The sequence below is a fragment of the Hylobates moloch genome, unplaced genomic scaffold (assembly GCF_009828535.3).
Source record: "Hylobates moloch isolate HMO894 unplaced genomic scaffold, HMol_V3 SCAFFOLD_11, whole genome shotgun sequence".
Classification (NCBI taxonomy): Eukaryota; Metazoa; Chordata; class Mammalia; order Primates; family Hylobatidae; genus Hylobates; species Hylobates moloch.
In genome coordinates, this window is record NW_026652286.1 from 39,217,049 (window position 1) to 39,236,517 (window position 19,469).

At 47.4% G+C, this 19,469-nt stretch overlaps 2 protein-coding genes across 19 annotated transcripts in view; one reads left to right on the forward strand and one right to left on the reverse strand.

Annotated features, from left to right (window-relative positions):
- The window catches only part of STK33 (serine/threonine kinase 33), a 239,263-nt gene that overhangs the window by 9,467 nt on the left and 210,327 nt on the right, over positions 1-19,469 (forward strand). The window lies entirely within an intron of this gene.
- Positions 807-13,822, reverse strand: LOC116476544 (tripartite motif-containing protein 66). Of its 4 annotated transcripts, XM_058446619.1 has the most exons (11): positions 13,722-13,817; positions 13,305-13,427; positions 12,951-13,143; positions 11,410-11,470; positions 10,286-10,460; positions 9,672-9,961; positions 9,087-9,213; positions 8,691-8,765; positions 8,126-8,278; positions 7,493-7,711; positions 1,695-6,745 (listed from the first exon to the last, which is right to left on the reverse strand). In XM_058446619.1, exons 1-11 carry the CDS (start codon positions 13,797-13,799, stop codon positions 6,686-6,688), a joined length of 1,554 nt encoding a protein of 517 aa, XP_058302602.1. In that variant the 5' UTR covers positions 13,800-13,817; the 3' UTR covers positions 1,695-6,685. The 4 variants fall into 4 exon arrangements, with proteins under 4 accessions (XP_058302601.1, XP_032022561.2, XP_058302602.1 ...); XM_058446618.1 differs by having other exon boundaries at positions 807-6,745; positions 9,672-9,877; positions 13,305-13,822; XM_032166670.2 differs by having other exon boundaries at positions 807-6,745; positions 13,305-13,822.

The following is a 19,469-nucleotide window of genomic DNA, read 5'->3' on the forward strand; positions in this document are numbered from 1 at the left end:
AACCACTAGCGTGGAGGAAGCAGAGAGGACAGCTAAGGATAGGTAACCATCCTTATAAAGAACTATATAAAGAACATTCTTGAAGTGTTTAGCACTTGGAAGTGTTAGGCATTCATATGATGCCTTTTCCCTAACTCCACCTCAAACTTGTTGCCTGTGTTTTGAGAAACAGGCTGTGTTAACACAGTAAGAAGCAGAGACATGGTGGCATGTCCCTGTAGTCTCAGCTACTCAGGAGGCTGAGGTGGGAGGAGCACTTGAGCCCAGGAGTTTGAGACCAGCCTGGGCAACACAGCAAGACCTTGTCTCTGAAGAAAACTAAAAATAATAAAAATAAGAAGCAGGCTGGGCGTGGTGGCTTACGCCTGTAATTCCAGCACTTTGGGAGGCCAAGGCGGGTGGATCACAAGGTCAAGAGTTTGAGACCATCTTGGCCAACATGGTGAAACTCCGCCTCTACTAAAAATACAAAAAATTAGCTGGGTGTGGTGGTGCCCACCTGTAGTCCCAGGTACTTGGGAGGCTGAAGCAGGAGGATCGCTTGAACCTGGGAGGCAGAGGTTGCAGTGAGCCGAGATCACGCCACTGCACTCCAGCCTGGTAACAGGGTGAAACTCCGTCTCGAGAAGCAAAACAAAAAATAAGAAGAAGAAGGAAAAGCAGAGAGGTGAGTTCTTCCCTAGAGAGAAAGGCTTCCCAGGCTATTCTTCCCCACCTTGAGTTCTTATGATGTAGAGATCTAGGGGCAAGAAGGCCATGCGATAGGTTCAACTATCTTCGCTGAAAAACACTCCAGGACACAATTCTTGGTAAAGAAAAGTGCTTTTTTTTATTTGTTCTTGAATGTATAGGTTCTTTTAAGATCAGTGATACTTCCCTTTAAAATATCCTCCCTCATGCCCCAACCGCTTTGGATCCAGTAGCTGCTCCTAACAAGGGCCTAGGAGGAACTCATCCTACATAGCCAAGAAAAGGGTGCAGCTTGAGGAATGGGCATATGGCTCAGGAAGCAGCACCAGCTGATAAGAACTTTCCCCAAAGCAGCTCTGTCTGGCTTGTGAGTCCCCTTTCCCTGCCCTGGTCTGGGCTCCCCAAGCTGTGTCCCACCCCCAGAATTCCCCTGTTCCTTATGTGCCCTGATCTTTAGAGTTAAAATCATAATTAACATCTTTACAGCTGGAGAGCTGAGAGATCACTGTTCTCAGCCACTCTCCCACCACAACCTTATAGATGAGGAAACTGTATCCAAGGTCACACAGTTCATAATGGAAAGAGCCAAAAATTTTGGTGTTCAGACTCTCAAATCAGATATCTTTCTAGTATATACCTCCTTACCTCCAAGAAAGAAACCAATAGCTGCCTCCAACTCCAGAAACAACTGGAGCAAGCAGGTGGTGGTAATCAGCACAGGTGGGAAAGGCCCTGATATAGGGAGTCATGCTGACTCCAGCTGAACCCCAGCAAGGGAGCAGCCACCGCACTCCCTAGTCTCCCTCCATCCGAATGTTAGCAGCAGCAGGCAGGCACCCACCCTGCCAGGTTCTCCTCCTGGTTAGCAGCACTGACATGCATGGAAACATGTCTTACTACAATCCCAGGCACCTTCCCAACTGCAGCAGGCTCTAACTGGTGCAGCATCATGGTGAGGAGCTGCCCGCCAGCCTGGTCATCCAGTTTAGCCAGACTGCGGCCTGGATGCTGTAAAACCCAATCCACACCCTCGGGCTGACTTAGATGGGGTCTCTTAGCAAACATGGCTAAAACCTCTGTGTTGTCTGGGAGAGATAGAGGGAAGGACTCACAGATGCTGTCCTCCCAGCAGGAGCTCATAAACATGGCTGGCATGAGGAGAACTGAGTTCAGGAAAAGGAAAGGACTCAGGAAATAGAGAGACAGACAGAGAAAGCAGGAGCAGCTGTGATTCTTCCTCCCTACCCAACTCCTGAAGAGACCACAGACAGCCACAGACATTTCCCCTGTCTAGGTTTCAAGGACGGCTCAGCCTGTGTGGGCTGAGAGGTAAGAGAGAATCCAGAGACTTGTTTTTTTTGGATTCTCTGAGAATCCAGAGACTTGTGGTGTCATAAAAGCTAAGGGAGGAGGTTGTTTCACTGAGGGTTGGTGGGTGGTGTGAAATGCTACGGAGAGGTCAAGACAGCTGAGCACTGAAAGGTATTCATTCTATTTGGCAACTGGGCAGTCACCGGTGACTTTTATGAAAAAGTATACAGGGCTGAAGAACAGCTGAGGAAGAATCAGTTTTAAAAGGATCTTTTTAAAAGTAACTTGGTTAACAAGGAAAATGTGTAAGGGATAACAGACTCTGAGAAATGCTGTTTTAATCTTGGGGAGAACTTGTTTGCAGGCTGTATGGAGGTAACCAGTGGAGACAGAGGCTGGAGACTCCAGGGAGTGGGAGTAGCGGACTAAGCGAGGGAGCAGTCTTGGAGGACATACAACAGGATTCAAGACATAGAGAACTAAATAGGAGCAAGAATGGAGGGGTTGGGGAGAGTTACAGACACAGATGAATGAGAGGGGAGAGAGGAGCAGCGGGCAAGGAAGCTCTTGCTTTAGGGGCTGTCTTCTGTGAAGTAGACAGTGAGCTCAGTCATCTGTGGAGGGCAAAGATAGAGGCATGGGTGGGGGAAAAAAAAGGGGTCACAACAAGTTAAAGAATTTCCAGTCAATACTGAGAGCTCAACTGAGGCTGCCAACTGTGAATTTGTCATGCTTAGCAGCCCAGGAGGTGGAAGCAGCAAATATGATGCTGCCGAAAATGGAGAATGGCTGATAGTTTCAGCAAAATTGAGGGGGATACGCCTGGCGCAGTGGCTCACGCCTGTAATCCCAGCACTTTGGGAGGCCAAGAGAGGCAGATCGTTTGAGCCCAGGAGTGTTGATACCAGCTTGAGCAACATGGTGAAACTCCATCTCTACCTAAAGTAGAAAAATTAGCCAGGCATAGTGGCATGCACCTGTAGTCCCAGCTACTCAGGAGGCTGAGATGGGAGGATCACCTGAGCCCAGGAGGCAGAGGTTGCAATGAGCCGACATCATGCCACTGCACTCCAGCCTGGGTGACAGAGCCAGACTCTCTCTCAAAAAAAAAAAAAAAAGTTGAAGGGCATGAGAAAGTTCAGGATGCTGATAAAAACATCAGTGTGTGATAGGCTCTGGGTTCATGCTGGGGAGAGGAAGAAGTCCAGGAGAAAGCTAAAAGACAAGGAGAGGAGAGAGAGGGCTGAGGTCATGGAAATGGACTAAAGGAGCAGGGCAATTTTGGCAGTACTGAGGTAGGGAGAAGAAGCCCAGGAGATGACGATCCAGAAGGAGCAAAGGCTCAGTTCAGGAGTTCAAAAAAGAAGACTATAAGTGACTCCATGGAGTGAGAGAGGGAGCAGAACAGAGCCCAGGAACAAACAAGGAGGCGCCTCCGTCTTAGCAGCCAGGCAAGGAGCTGTTGCTAGAAATGGGTATGGGGAGGGAGCCAGAGTCCGCCGGGGGGGGATGGCAGGGACTGCCACGGAACAGAGCCTATGGAGGGTCTGGTTGCCACTCAGGTAGGGGTACTAGAGGCAGGCAAGGTGTATAGTTAGCAATTGCTAGAAGTCAGGCAGGGCTAACGTAACCATGTTCCGTGGAAGAGTGCTCTGCAAGTTCATCCTGAACCAATTTTTTTTTTTTTTTGAGATGGAGTCTCATTCTGTCGCCCAGGCTGGAATGCAATGGCATGATCTCAGCTCACCGCAACCTCCACCTCCCGGATTCAAGCAAGTCTCCTGCCTCAGCCTCCCACGTAGCTGGGATTACAGGCATGTGCCATCACACTTGGCTGATATTTGTATTTTTAGTAGAGACGGGGTTTCACTGTGTTGGCCAGGCTGGTCTCGAACTCCTGTCCTTAGGTGATCCACCCACCTCAGCCTCCCAAAGTGCTGGGATTACAGGTGTGAGCCACCACGCCCAGCCAAAAAATAAAATAAAATTTAAAAATCCTGAACCAATTTTTTACTAAAATCCCCTCTGCATCAACTGAAGCCATTTACTGTCTTATTTCTCAGCGCACCCAAGAAGTCAATTTTTCCTCTAGGACTGCATGCTATCCCATAAGAATCTAGAACTCACCGTATTTCCACTGCATGATGTTGTCAAGAACAAAAGGACTTGGCTGACTTCAAAACTGGGCCATTATGGGAGTAAGTCAAAAGCAGGATCAGCCCAAATGTTAATGAAGAGCCTCTGCAGGCAGTCACTTGGCTAGCAGGATTTTTTTTTTTTTAATTTCTGAGTCATGTTCTGGTTTTTGCATGCAAAAACAAAACAAAACCATGACTCAAACCACTGGTGGCTAGGTCTAAAGGAAAAGCTAGCAAGAGGCAGGTGTCTAAACACGCAGGCTCTCTGTGATGAGAAGGGAGCATGTGTCTCTCCAGCACATTACTAAGACCCCCCTGGCCCAGCAAGCTGATCCTTGAGCCCAGGAGGCCACACCCAAGCTGGGAGCCTCACTGATATAAGGAAAGCCAAGCTTTTAACAGGCATTTCTGCGTTAAATTTGTGGTCTCCAGTTGCTCCTGAGGAAGGATCAGGTCTGAGCCTGTCATAACACTCACCAGCTGCCCAACACCAAGTACAACAAAGCTCACAGGGATGGTGGGAATGTGGGCTGCACAAAGGAAAGATGACCTAGAGCAAGAATTAGTGACATGAGAACAGAGGGTACTTTGCCAAGCCAACTGAACAGAGAAGAAGATTCAAAAATTGAAAGGGAAATGACCAGATCCCAAACCAAAAAGTCATGTGAGTCTCAAGGGGCAGAAGCCTAAGTCCAAAGACTGTCGGACTAGTAAAGCATTGAAGACTCAGTTACCCCAAACTAGAAAACAGGATCACGGAAGCCCATCTGCTTAGGAGAACGTGGCATGTGCTGCTGAAAGAATGGCAAGCCAAGGGGCATGGTTTGCTTTAAAGTGAAGATGATCTCTCAGGTTGGGTAGAGAAGGAAATGAGCAATACCATCAACTCACAAAGAGAGAAGAAATGTTTTCTAATTAAAAAAAAAAAAACCTGCTCATTAGCAAAGGCCCTACAAACAAGAACATCCTTGAACTTCATCTCTTAGCAAAAACAAAGCCATGACCTCAGACTCCCCTGAAATTAGCTACGCAATGACAGGACCAGGGAGAGCTGTCTCAGTCCTGGCCACTGACATGTCAGGTTCATAGCTCCCCCAACAATATAAGCAATGGGTTCCTTCTCAACCAAGCCCTTGCTTGGGAGGTAGCCTGACCTCCAGTATCTTCACAAACACCCTGCGAGGGCCATGCAGATCCATTCAGGATGCAGCCTCAATCTCCTGTTCCCATGGCTTCCAGAATGCTTCTCTCCGCAATCTAGGAGAACTAAGGCTCTGAGGTTGCTTCACAGTCACCAAAGGACACTGGCTTTTTGCCTCTTGATTTTTCCCCCGTCCACCTTAGACAAACTTCCCCCAGGAATATCTAGATCTGGCCCCTGTTGGTCCCTGAGGCCTTCTCTAACCTCCAACAAAAAGGGCTGCCAGAAAAGTGTTAGCTTTTTTGGGGCTGTAGACAGCCTGGAGGCAGGCTAGTCAGAAGACTCACTTCTGATCTTTGGCTCATGAACTTGGAGAGGTTGAGAACTAGAATCTTTAAGCAGGAAGAGAGGCCCAGAGGAGTGAGCTGGTTGTGGGTTACTCTCTCCACCCAATGGAACTCTGGACCTGAAGCAGACAGCAGCTATCTCACAGTATTCACAAGCAGAACTCAAGATCCAGACCTCTAAATGAGGATGATGAAGGGTATGGCCACTGACAAGCACCAACAGTCACTTCTAGGAAGGCAGGTTCTCACCCTAAAGAAGTGTGATTAGCCCAGAGTAAGTAGCACAGAGGGTGGGCTCTGAAGTGGACATCTTTCTAAGTCTGTAAGTGAAATCTGAACCAGAAGATGTAAGTGGTCTCTGCACAGCCACCCAGCTCAACCAAGAATGTCACACCATCCACAGCGTTTTCACAGCAGCCACCTATGTCAACATCAGGAAAGTGACTATGCAAAACAAATACCCTGAAAACCGTTAGAACCCAAATAGGCACAAATTGAGACCTATGGCCTCTAGAAACCTCCACTAGTCTGCACATGGCAGATGCCTCTATCCAGACAGGACAAGCAAAGGCAAACAGTGACAGTCTTTGGCTGTGCTGGGCCAGGGATCATAGTCCTGCCATATGTCTAAACCTCTCTCCCTTCTTTTACCCACTTCTGAGCCCAGGAGGAGTTCAGATGTATACATGGCTCCTGAGCCCTGGACACTAAAAGGTTAGACAGGTCTGCTTTCCCAGGCAGAAAAAAATTCACCAAGGAAAGTAGATCCTCCCAAGCCTAACCAGGTGTGGTCTTGTCAAGTGGAGCCTATACAATTGATTACTCTGGTAATAATAAATACCTTCCTCTTTCCTGTTTATTACTGAAATCTTCTCTGTAGTGGATGTACTACGGCTCCCAAATAAATGCTGTAGATGCAAATGGCAAAGAAGAGCACTACACAGTTCAACAAGACTCATCTACCATCCACACTCTGAAGAGGATAAGCTGCATGATGGGAAGGAATGGTCGACAGTATGGGACAACAGCTGCCAGAGTGCCCAGTCTCCTTTTGGCTCTCACACCTGAGAGATGCTGTTGGCCAGGCGAAATGACACTCTTTTTGCTCTTTCATTCTCCTGAAAGAAAAATACATATTTGGAATTAAAATAGCCAAACGTAGGATTTATTAACATGAAAAGGCTATGTCAAGATTGCAGTTCTGCAGAGTCAACATATTTTATTCCACCCTAGGAATGCAGCAGTAAAACTTACTGAAGCCACTAAACATTGTATGCTAAGTACGGTAAGCAACTGGGGATGGCTGGTCAGACCCTGGCACACAGTAGGCAGGCAAAATATTTCAGTGGAATTAAACAGCCCTGAATGGACATTTCTGGTCTACACAGGTGGGACCAGCCCAAAGATCAGAGGAGCTCTCTCTGCTGCAAGCAATACCTCTCCTTCCTTACCTACACCAAGGGGCTAAGAAAGATCCCTTCCTTTCTCTCTCAAACCCAAACAGAAACTAGGCACTAAGACCAGGTAATTCCCTTCTTAGGGGCATCACAATCACAGTGTAGTGTAACCAGGACCAAACTGGGAATCAGGACAACTGGTTTCTCAGCCCAGGTCTGCTGCTAAATGCTGGGTTACCCTGGGCAGGGACAGGTACCTTTCTGAATTTCAAGTCTCGTGAGTAACTGGCGTTGATGAGCCCTGTACTGCCCTGCCTTCCCTGGGGGCTAAGGAGCTGGAAGTGAGGGTTCATTGTCACCACTATCTTTTTGCGCCACCTGAACAGCTTCACCTTAAGTTGCTGCTTGGGTGCCCCTCTGCTTGCCTGATCACCGCCCACCTGTTGCCAGCTGGCAGTAACTCTTTACCATATGTCGTCGCCGCCTCTTGGGTTGGATGCCCTCCTGCATGTAGGAAGGCCACGGGAAGCCCTGGGGAGTGGAACATCCACTCTCACTAGACACCTCCTCGGAGTCTGAGTCCTCCTGCCTTGGCTGGGCAAACCGTTTCTCTGGGTAGATCTCCTTCAACCAGCCCTCAAAGAACACTTCCAGGCAGCGGCCGGCCTCTGCAACCTCGGAGTCAGGCTAATGGGGGAGGAGAGCAGTGATGGTCTAGCCCGTTTTTACCAGTCCATCTCTTTCAGGTGCCTCAAGAGCTACACAGAGCACAAAGCCTGGCGGGGTGTCCTGAGGTGTCTGGAACTTGACATTTTTCTCCTAGGACTCAGGAAAACTAGTTTGGTAGCAGCTCTTATAGCAGAAGTGACCCTAACAGGTATCCACAGATGGCCACTCACTAGTACCTCCCCTTTTTCCTGAGTCCATGCTGAGGCCTGAGTGTGGGAGAGAGCTTTTAAACACTCACCACAGCAGGCCCCCAGAATCTGCTCCCCAGTCCTCAAGGCAGCCCAGACCAAACCTAACCTCCCAACCCTACCCACCCATGACAGTCCTGGGGTTGCAAGGAAATAGGAGAGAGGGAAAACAGGCAAGACATACGTAATTGAACTTAGCACAGTTCCAGAACATGAGGCGCACATCTGATACCACCTCCTCTGGGGTGGTATAGTGAGCCGGGTCCTTCTTTTGCAGCTTCCTCCGGATGATTGACAGGTCCATGGGCCTCTTGATAATCTGGTAATAATGCCGGGCCTTGGGGGAGGAGACATGAGGAGAAGGAGGCAAAGGGAGTGAGAGAAGAAATGTAGGTGTGGATAAGAAGGAAGAAGAAATGGAAAATGAGTTGAAATATAAGTGAAAGAATAGGAGGAGGAATGATGAGGAGCAGCAGGAAGAAAAGGATGGAGAAAGAAGACAAAGAGCAAGGGAAAAGGAAGAATGTGTCACCTGTCAAGTAGGATCTGATACAGTAGCAGTTGTGGTGGGGGAGGCTGGAATGGCCATGGCCCTACGGTCCCCTGGACTATCCACAAGTTAATATTGTCACTACTCCCAGTGGCCATGCTCTGAGCCCAACCTGGGAACCATCATGCTCCTGCCTCATGGCCTGGGCCCTCTGAGCAGAAAAGACAGTAGCAGGCAGAAACAGCGTGGCCTTCCTTACCAGGGGGCTGACAGGTTCATGGAAGGGCAGGCTGAGGTTATTGCAGCACAAGGACAATACCAGCTTCTCACACTTCTGCAAAATCAGAATTGGCAACAGAGTCACTTTGTTCTGGTCTCACCTCAGTATGAACTAAAGATGTTGACCCTGATAACTCCCTGGCTCTGTCCCACAGGATGCTAGCTGCCATACTAAGGCGCAATTCAGGTTCCCAAGCCAGAGGAAAACTGCTAGGAGAAGGAAAATTATCCAAACACCCCTGGGCCAAGTTGTCAGGCATAGCACAAAGAAAGGTATCCAGAAAAGCCCCTCATCCCCTCTGAAAGGCCTCAGACCCTGTAGCCAGAAGGGGGCTGCCAAAGGCAGGGAACCTTGTTTCCAAAGACTCCTCCCTACCTTCTGGTCATTTATGCTTAGGCCAGGAGATGCCCGCATTCCAGGCTGGTTATAGCGGGCATTCTCACAGTCGTACTCCATCTCGGGCTGGGTCAGGCTGCGGCACAAGGTACATACCCACTCTCCCCTGCAGGGCAGGTGAGGCCATGTTAGGCCTCAGCACATTGCCCAGAGCACCCTTCCCTCTCCCTCTGCCCTATGGCAGGCGTGAGAAACTGAGTCCCTCACCTTGCCATGTAAGAAATGGCTTTCTAGCCACAGGCTGGGAAGAAATTCAATAACTCAGAATTTTGTGAATCTAGAAAAACAGGGGTTAGGGGAGGCTAGGGTAGTAGTATAGGCACAAATCCACATGCAAGAAGAAGGTGAGAAAAGAGGTAGAAATGAAGTCAACCAAATGTCAAGCATCCACCTGTCTGTGTGCAGAAGATACCCAGGCCCATTAACTCACAGACCTGCAATTCAAGCAGGTCCAGAAGAGGGTAGTAAGCCCATCCTGGGAGCTCTATGGATCTGGCCTGGAATAATCATCCCTGGAAGGTAACCCTACTAGCCAGGTGATGGTCCTGGACTGGCATGACTCACCCTGGGAAGCTGAGCAAGGCTGGCACATGGCAGGAGAGGTGGAACACTTTGGGGCAGCGGTCACAGCACAGTAACTCTCCACCATTGAGGCAAACAGCACAGAAGTCCTCATTCTCTATTGGGGCTGGGGGGCCCTTCTTGGCTCCTGGGGTTCGAGGAATGAGTCTGTGTTCTTCAGGAGATGTGCCCTCCACTTCTGGTGGCCGCTGCCCAGCCAGAGAAGTGACAGTGACCTTTCTTCCCTCCAGACCTGGGGCCTGGGTGGCCTCAGACAGTCTGTCCTGGCTGACCTTGGGGAAGAAGTAAGTCTGGGCAGCCAGAGCACAGAACCAACAAGCTCTCGAGGGAGGGGAGGGAGAGACTGGCAGGCCCTGCACGCCTACATGAGAGCCACTTATTCCAGGACCCCAAGCCAGCAAGCCCCATGAATGCTGGGACACCTCACTCCTAATATGCATCTCACAGGCCCCTTGCAGCAGGGGACAACGTCTGGCCAAGCTGCAGCCCCATCAGAGACTCAGGAAAGGTCCCAGAGTCAGAATTCAGGCAGTAGCAAAAAGAATAAGCTTTTAGGCTGGGCCAGGGTTTAAGGCCAAGGCAAAGCAAAGTGGTACCTTAATGGACATGCTGGAGGACTCAGTGCCACACTCGATGATCAGCAGGAAGCTCCCACCCTGATCATTCTTCTGTGGCTTCAGTTTGAACACAGGCATCTCTCCTGAGGAGGCAGCACAGATCTTGAGTCGCTCCAGTCGCACATAGGGAATCTTACGCTCGCTATTGAAGGCTCTGCAGCAAGACAGACACCCCGGGGTCTTGGTGGGATCCTCCTCTGGTCCCAACCTCTAAGTCAGAAACATCCATGATCCCTGTGATGATTAATATTGAGGGTCAACTTGATTGGATTGAAGGATACAAAGTATTGATCCTGGGTGTGTCTGTGATGGCATTGCCAAAGGAGATTAACATTTGAGTCAGTGGGCTGGGAAAGGCAGACCCACCCTTAATTGGGTGGGCACCATCTAATCAGCTGCCAGTAAATATAAAGCAAGCAGGAAAACATGAAAAGGAGAGACTGGCCTAGCCTCCTGGCTATATCTTTCTCCTGTGCTAGACACGTCCTGCCCTTGAACATCGGACTCCCAGTTGTTCAGTTTGAGACTCAGACTGGGTCTCCTTGCTCCTCAAGCTTGCAGACAACCTATTGTGGGACCCTGTGATCACGTAAATTAATACTTAATAAACTTCCATACATATATATGTATATATATATGTATGGAAGTATACACACACACACACACACACACACACATATCCTACAAGTTCTGTGCCTCTAGAGAACCCTAATACAATCCCCAGCTGAATTGCTGCTCCAGATCCTCTTGGATCTGGACTCTGAATGTGGACTCTACAGGTCCACATTCTGCCCTCCTGGCCCAGCTCTGCATGGCCAGGCCCTGTCAGCCACTGGGAAGCCCTATGGTATAGTCCTGGTCAAAGACAGGAGGTCCCTGAAGTGCAAGGACTGCACCCAAAGCGCATGCCTCGTGGCGCAGGAGCCAGGACATCCTCCCACAACCATCCCAGACATCCACTTGAAGGTTGAGGGGTTGAAGAAGGCAGTTGCAGGCAAATTTCTTCCACTTGTAGTTAATTCATCAAGGATGCTTCATCCCTGTGCCAACATCTCAGGATGTGAAGCCATGGGTGGGAGGGAGATTAGCCAGGAGGCTGTTACCTGATGCTCTCGTTCTCTTTTGCATCCAGCTCTAGGGCTCCTTGTTCAAAATTCTCACACTCTAAGGCAAAAGACAAACAAATACCTGTGACACACATTTGTGGCAACAAACCTCATCATGCATACCTTCCACTTATATCTGCTATTCATACCTTTGGCCACACACCTGTCATATAGTAGTTACCTACACTACAGTCATTCATAGTGGTGACAAGTCTGCCATGGATCTCCTTCTTGAGAGGAGGAAGCCCACCTTCTTTTAAAAAGATGAACACAAGTAACATTCAGAGGCTGCCTATGGGTGAGTGTTGGGTCAGGCACTGATGGGCCAGTTTCTCACCTTCAAGATGAGCTCAGAAATCACTTGTTCTCAGTACACCAGTGTTGCCTCCTCTGAGGAGTCTATTTGTCCAGCCTCTGCCCTGTCAGCCAAGTGCTGGGATTCCAGCAATGCTTGAGAATCCAGCTCACACTCCATGGAAAAGAGGCTCCCAGGGAGTTCTTCCCTGAGTATGCAGTCTATGGAGATGGGCAGGAGGCAGTGGTGGGGCAAAAGGATGAAACTAGCATCCATTCAGCACCAGGCATGGTCCTAGGCACTGTACATGGGCAAGCAGGGTCTAAAAAGTTTAACTGCATAAAATGCAGCGTCACATTATTATGTGTAATAAGAACCAATAATTTTTCAGTTGGCCTTTCAGTCAGTGTGAAAAAAAAAAAGGAGAAAAATTATTCCTTTCGTTTTCATTTATTACACGTATAAGAAACAGACTAATCATTACAAATTAAACACGCATCATACATTGAACGAAGAAAGTCCCAAATGATCATCAGGGAGTCGCTTCCTGACTTCCCAACTAGCCCTCACCTTCCACAGAAGAACAAACTTAGCCTAGCCTGGTTGGAGAAGGGGTATGGGAAGCTGAGAAGCGAATCAGAACCAATCTCCAATGGTCCAAATTCCCTTCACTATGAGGCACAACACAAATCCACATTACTGTCAGGTACCAGGAAAATCCTTACTACTCAGAGGAAGTTATCAAATGATTTCACTATAGTTATTGGTCCCAGTAGCCTATGAAGTAGGTGCTATTGGCCCCATTTAGAGAGAAAGAAATCAGTTGAGGGAGGTTAGGTATCTTACCGAGGATCACAGGGAGAGAGAACTGGTTTACTAACTTCCATCTATTGGACTCCAAAGTCAGACATGCTCTTTTCCCTATAACATTTTGTCAAGGCTAGCCCTCCTGGGCTGAGTTCTGTTTCCCCCTAGGTATAATGCAGACCCCCAGGACTCTTTGCATGGGGAGTGTTACAAAGAGAGTAAGTCCTGGCCATGCCTAGATCAGCCATGGCCACAGTGAGGGAAGCAGAACAGGTGTCACTAAGACAGTTCCAGAGGAGAGAAGTAAATTCAGCCTCAGAGAGATGCACTGCTTCCCCAGCTTAGAGCTTGTCTGCTGGCCTCTCTCACCTAGAAGTGCTGAGTCCATCTGCTCAAGTCTGTGGCCAACACGAAGGGCAGGCTGCTTGAGTCTCACCTTTTGGGTTCTGGTACTGCTGCAGAGCTGTAGATGTGCTGACCACTGGCGCCAGTGGAGGTTTCTTCACAGAGAGGTTAATTGGCTCCTCCAGCTCTGAGGGGATGGCCAAGTCCTTGGCAGCATCCAGACCAGGGACTATGAGACCTTGTCCCAGTGAGTCAGTGAAGTGAGTGGAATCCTCACTTTCCATCTTTCAAAAGTGAAATGTCAACAAGAATCAAAGAACTCAGACATGGTTGTCATTAGTGGTCTCAGAACTGTTAAGCTAAGGTCAGAATAAGGGTCCCAGTGGCCAATCTTTTGCCCATTGATGAACAAAGGAAGTTTGAATAGCATTTCCCCAGGACTTACCTTACACAGAGCATTCCCCAGGGAGGGATCAGCCCCATCTCCGGGGCACAGGCTCCCTGAAGTTCGGCCAGAACTGGAGCTGGACCCGGTTTCTGGCTGTATGTCAGAAACTGGAGGGATGCTCTGCAGAGGACAAGTTGCAAGACTCGGCACAGCCTGGGTGTGACCAGACATTAGGCTGGACCCAGCCTGAGGGTGATCACTTGCCAGGCTTGCCATAGCCTGAGGGGAGTCACTTATCAGGTTGGGCATGGACTGGAATGTGTTATGCACAAGGCTGGGCACAGTCTGTAGGTGACTGGTTGTCAGGCTGGGCATGGCCTGGTTTTGAACACTTGTCAGGCTGGACACCATTTTGGGGGGAGCACTCAGCAGGCTTGGTACTGCCTGGGGGGCACCAGCTGTCAGGTTGCTCACACTCTGGATCTGTGGTTCTAGGGGCCTCTCCGACCTGGTAGATGACAACTCCATCTCCAGAGTGTTGGAAAAGCCCATGATGCTCACCGAGGTGGAGTGCTGCGGGAACAGAGACAAGGGGTAGAGTCAGGCTGCTAGCTGGGAATGGAGGGAGGCAGAGGAGGGACCCAACCCACAGGAGCTCCCATGCTCCAATTCCACTCTGGCTTCAGAGTCTGGTAGCTGTCAGGAACTCAGGCAATGCATGAAGCCCTGTTCCTCTTCCTGAAACCAAAGAGGCTGCTAGGCTATGACACAGAGAGAGAGGCACAAGCGGAGGACTGTTTTGTGTGTGTGTGTGTGTGTGTGACAGCAAGAGTGAGAAAGAGAACTTATTTCCTGACCTGAGGCATGTACACACACACACACACACACACACACACACACACACACACAGAGTCAGCCACATCCCTCACCCCAGGCTTGTACCTAAGTAAAGGGTCAGGTTGTGGGACTGCCCTCTAATTTCAAATTCCCCTCTGACTTTACCACCAGTGGCTTCTCTTCCTGTCAAGGGGTGCTATAGAATAGTTTCTGCGATACAAAAGTAGCAGGGAGTTGAGAAGGCTCAAACTCTTATCTGCCTCAGACCTTCTTTGAGAGAATGCCAAGGCTCAGAAAGTTCCAATCAGTCCTGGGGAACCTGGGTCAACTCCAGGGCCTTAATATGGGGTTGTTCAGATCAACTCCAAGCACTACTAACATTTGATGTAGGCTTTAACCAAGATATTTGAAGGTCTTTTCTGGCCCTAGTATACCTGCCAAAGATATTCCAAACCAGAGGCAGAGAACATCAAAGCAGTTAAATCTTAATATCACCCAGTCCGTACAATCATTGGATAAGGCAGTAATGTTCTGACTCCAAAATTATTTTCTTACATCTGAGGAGAAGAGATGTAAAAGGTTTATAAAAAGAAGTTGAAGATATAGATTTCTGTACTGAATCCATTCCATTTTTCAGATTGAAGAGACAGATTTAGGGAAAAGGAGGGAGACTGGCTCTAAATATAACCTTCAGGAATGTGTAAGTTTCATATCCCTGCCCTTTAAAAAAAAAAAGGCTAAATATATAACAATTTCACATCTTTTGAAAAACAAAGAGAAAACGAGGATTAGGCATATCTATCTAAGTTTCCAAAATCAGTGTCTTGAACCTGTCATTTCTTTCCCCATTCAAATTTTCACAGGAAAATAAATACTTCAAATACATTCTCAAGTTTCAATATAAAGTTACTAAAGCGATTTTGCCATGAAGACTGTCCTCATCTCAGTGAAAGTCACTCCTAGTCATTCAGTTCTGCAAGTCAGATCCTATGAAGGAGGCATCAGTGAAGCATCCCTCCTGCCACACCGAAGCTAATACCAAGCCCCATCAATTCTACCCCTTAAACATCTCTCAAATATACCCACTAATTCTTCCCTCTGCTGATGGTGCCCTAGCCTAACCTACTTTCACGTCTCCCTAGACAACAGTAGTAGCCTCTTCAATGGAGAAATATTTTCAAAACACGGATCCGATCACATCATTTCTTTTCATAAAACTCCACAGTGCACTCCATTCTTCTTAGAATAACTGCAAAAATTCTTAACAAGACTCCCGAGACCCTGACGACCTGTCCTCTGTCCTCCTTTGTAGCCATAGCTCATTCAATAACCCTCTCCAGACCAGGTTCCTGCTTTTATACTCTCATATGCCTTGTACTTGTACTTTCAGCCTCATACCACAATCCGTGGTATCATTTGATTAATGTCTGTTTCCCCTACTAAAGTGTAAACTCCATTAGGGTATGGATTTTTATCTATTTTGCTTACCCACTGTATTCCTAGACCCAAGAGCAGTGTCTGGATGAATAAATGAATTAATGAGCTGTTTAAAAATTCAAAACAACACTAATACAGGACTGTTTATTCTACAGATCTTTAGCCAAATGAACAGCAGCTTAGGTCTACTGACAACTTAGTCTATGAGTCTCTCTAAAATAATGATTATTTTTATACAGCTAAAGTTTATTGAGAATTTATTATATGCAAGGCAATTTGCTAAATGTTTTACATATATTACGTTATTTAATCCTCACAATAACCATTAAAGGTTAAAAGAGAGAGGTGGAGCCAAGATGGCCGAATAGGAACAGCTCCGGTCTCCAGCTCCCAGCCCCAGCGACACAGAAGACGGGTGATTTCTGCATTTCTGCTTGAGGTACTGGTTTCATCTCACTAGGGAGTGCCTAACAGCGGGTGCAAGACAGTCGGTGAAGCGCACTGTGCGCGAGCCGAAGCAGGGCGAGGCATTGCCTCACTTGGGAAGCGCAAGGGGTCAGGGAGTTCCCTTTCCTAGTCAAAGAAAGGGGAAACAGACAGCACCTGGAATATCGGGTCAGTCCCATCCTAATACTGCGCTTTTCCAATGGGCCTGGAAAATGGCACACTAGGAGATTGTGTCCCGCACCTGGCTCGGAGGGTCCTATGCCCACGGAGTCTTGCTGATTGCTAGCACAGCAGTCTGAGATCAAGCTGCAAGGCGGCAGCGAGGCTGGGGGAGGGGCGCCCGCCATTGCCCAGGCTTGCTTAGGTAAACAAAGCAGCCAGGAAGCTCGAACTGGGTGGAGCCCACCACAGCTCAAGGAGGCCTGCCTGCCTCTGTAGGCTCCACCTCTGGGGGCAGGGCACAGACAAACAAAAACTCAGCAAGAACCTCCACAGACTTAAATGTCCCTGTCTGACTGACAGCTTTGAAGAGAGTAGTGGTTCTCCCAGCACGCAGCTGGAGATCTGAGAACGGACAGACTGCCTCCTAAAGTGGGTCCCTCACCCCTGAGCAGCCTAACTGGGAGGCACCCCCCCAAGTAGGGTCAGACTGACACCTCATTCAACCGGGTACTCCTCTGAGACAAAACTTTCAGAGGAACTATCAGACAGCTGAATTGGTGGTCTCACGAAAATCTGCTGTTCTGCAGCCACCGCTGCTGACACCCAGCCAAACAGGGTCTGGAGTGGACCTCTAGTAAACTCCAACAGACCTGCAGCTGAGGGTCCTGTCTGGTAGAAGGAAAACTAACAAACAGAAAGGACATCAACACCAAAAACCCATCTGTACATCACCATCATCAAAGACAAAAAGTAGATAAAACCACAAAGATGGGGAAAAAACAGAGCAGAAAAACTGGAAACTCTAAAAAACAGAGCACCTCTCCTCCTCCAAAGGAACGCAGTTCCTCACCAGCAACGGAACAAAGCTGGATGGAGGATGACTTTGATGAGTTGAGAGAAGAAGGCTTCAGACGATCAAACTACTCTGAGCTATGAGAGGAAATTCAAAACAATAGCAAAGAAGTTAAAAACTTTGAAAAAAAATTAGAAGGATGGATAACTAGAATAACCAATGGAGAGAAGGGCTTAAAGGAGCTGATGGAGCTGAAAGCCAAGTTTCGAGAACTACGCGAAGATTGCAGAAGCCTCAGTAGCAGATGCGATCAACTGGAAGAAAGGGTATCGCTGATGGAAGATGAAATGAGTGAAATGAAGAGAGAAGGGAAGTTTAGAGAAAAAAGAATAAAAAGAAATGAACAAAGCCTCCAAGAAATTTGGGACTATGTGAAAAGACCAAACCTACGTCTGATTGGTGTACTGAAAATGATGGGGAGAATGGAACCAAGTTGGAAAACACTCTGCAAGATATTATCCAGGAGAACTTCCCCAATCTAGCAAGGCAGGCCAGCATTCAGATTCAGGAAATACAGAGAATGCCACAAAGATACTCCTCGAGAAGGGCAACTCCAAGACACATAATTGTCAGATTCAACAAAGTTGAAATGAAGGAAAAAATGTTAAGGGCAGCCAGAGAGAAAGGTCGGGTTACCCACAAAGGGAAGCCCATCAGACTAACAGCTGATCTCTCGGCAGAAACTCTACAAGCCAGAAGAGAGTGGGGGCCGATATTCAACATTCTTAAAGACAAGAATTTTCAACCCAGAATTTCCTATCCCGCCAAACTAAGCTTCATAAGTGAAGGAGAAATAAAATACTTTACAGACAAGCAAACGCTGAGTGATTTTGTCACCACCAGGCCTGCCCTAAAAGAGCTCCTGAAGGAAGCACTAAACATGGAAAGGAACAACCGGTTCCAGCCACTGCAAAAACATGCCAAATTGTAAAGACCATCGAGGCTAGGAAGAAACTATAGTAACTAACGAGCAAAATAACCAACTAACATCATAATGACAGGATCAGATTCACACATAACAATATTAACGTTAAATGTAAATGGGCTAAATGCTCCAATCAAAAGACACAGACTGGCAAAGTGGATAAGGAGTCAGGACCCATCAGTGTGCTGTATTCAGGAAACCCATCTCACGTGCAGAGACACACATAGACTCAAAATAAAGGGATGGAGGAAGATCTATCAAGCAACTGGAAAACAAAAAAAGGCAGGGGTTGCAATCCTAGTCTCTGATAAAATAGACTTTAAACCAACAAAGATCAAAAGAGACAAAGAAGGCCATTACATAATGGTAAAGGGATCAATTCAACAAGAAGAGCTAACTATCCTAAATATATATGCACCCAACACAGGAGCACCCAGATTCATAAAGCAAGTCCTCAGTGACCTACAAAGGGACTTAAACTCCCACACAATAATAATGGGAGATTTTAACACCCCACTGTCAGCATTAGACAGATCAACGAGACAGAAAGTTAACAAGGATATCCAGGAATTGAACTCAGCTCTATATAAAGTGGACCTAATAGACATCTACAGAACTCTCCACCCCAAGTCAACAGAATATACATTTTTTTCAGCACCACACCACACCTATTCCAAAATTGACCACATAGTTGGAAGTAAAGCTCTCCTCAGCAAATGTAAAAGAACAGAAATTATAACAAACTGTCTCTCAGACCACAGTGCAATCAAACTAGAACTCAGGATTAAGAAACTCACTCAAATCCACTCAACTACATGGAAACTGAACAACCTGCTCCTGAATGACTATTGGGTACATAATGAAATGAAGGCAGAAATAAAGATGTTCTTTGAAACCAACGAGAACAAAGACACAACATACCAGAATCTCTGGGACACATTCAAAGCAGTGTGTAGAGGGAAATTTATAGCACTAAATGCCCACAAGAGAAAGCAGGAAAGATCCAAAATTGACACCCTAACATCACAATTAAAAGAACTAGAAAAGCAAGAGCAAACACATTCAAAAGCTAGCAGAAGGCTAGAAATAACTAAAATCAGAGCAGAACTGAAGGAAATAGAGACACAAAAAACCCTTCAAAAAATTAATGAATCCAGGAGCTGGTTTTTTGAAAAGATCAACAAAATTGATGGACCGCTAGCAAGACTAATAAAGAAGAAAAGAGAGAAGAATCAAATAGATGCAATAAAAAACGAAAAAGGGGATATCACCACCGATCCCACAGAAATACAATCTACCATCAGAGAATACTACAAACACCTCTATGCAAATAAACTAGAAAATCTAGAAGAAATGGATAAATTCCTCGACAAATACACCCTCCCAAGACTAAACCAGGAAGAAGTTGAATCTCTGAATAGACCAATAACAGGTTCTGAAATTGTGGCAATAATCAATAGCTTACCAACCAAAAAGAGTCCAGGACCTGATGGATTCACAGCTGAATTCTACCAGAGGTACAAGGAGGAACTGGTACCATTCCTTCTGAAACTATTCCAAT

Bases quoted from the DNA above. Each gene is read 5' to 3' on its own strand.
- LOC116476544 (XM_032166670.2), bottom strand. From the start codon at position 13,799: ATGGGCTTTTCCAACACTCTGGAGATGGAGTTGTCATCTACCAGGTCG. The intron at 11,471-12,950 runs GTGAGACTCAAG...CTTTTGCCTTAG, and splicing joins GCAGTACCAGAACCCAAAAG to AGTGTGAGAATTTTGAACAA. The intron at 6,746-7,492 runs GTAAAGAGTTAC...TTTTTCTTTCAG, and splicing joins AGAGGCGGCGACGACATATG to GAGAATGAAAGAGCAAAAAG.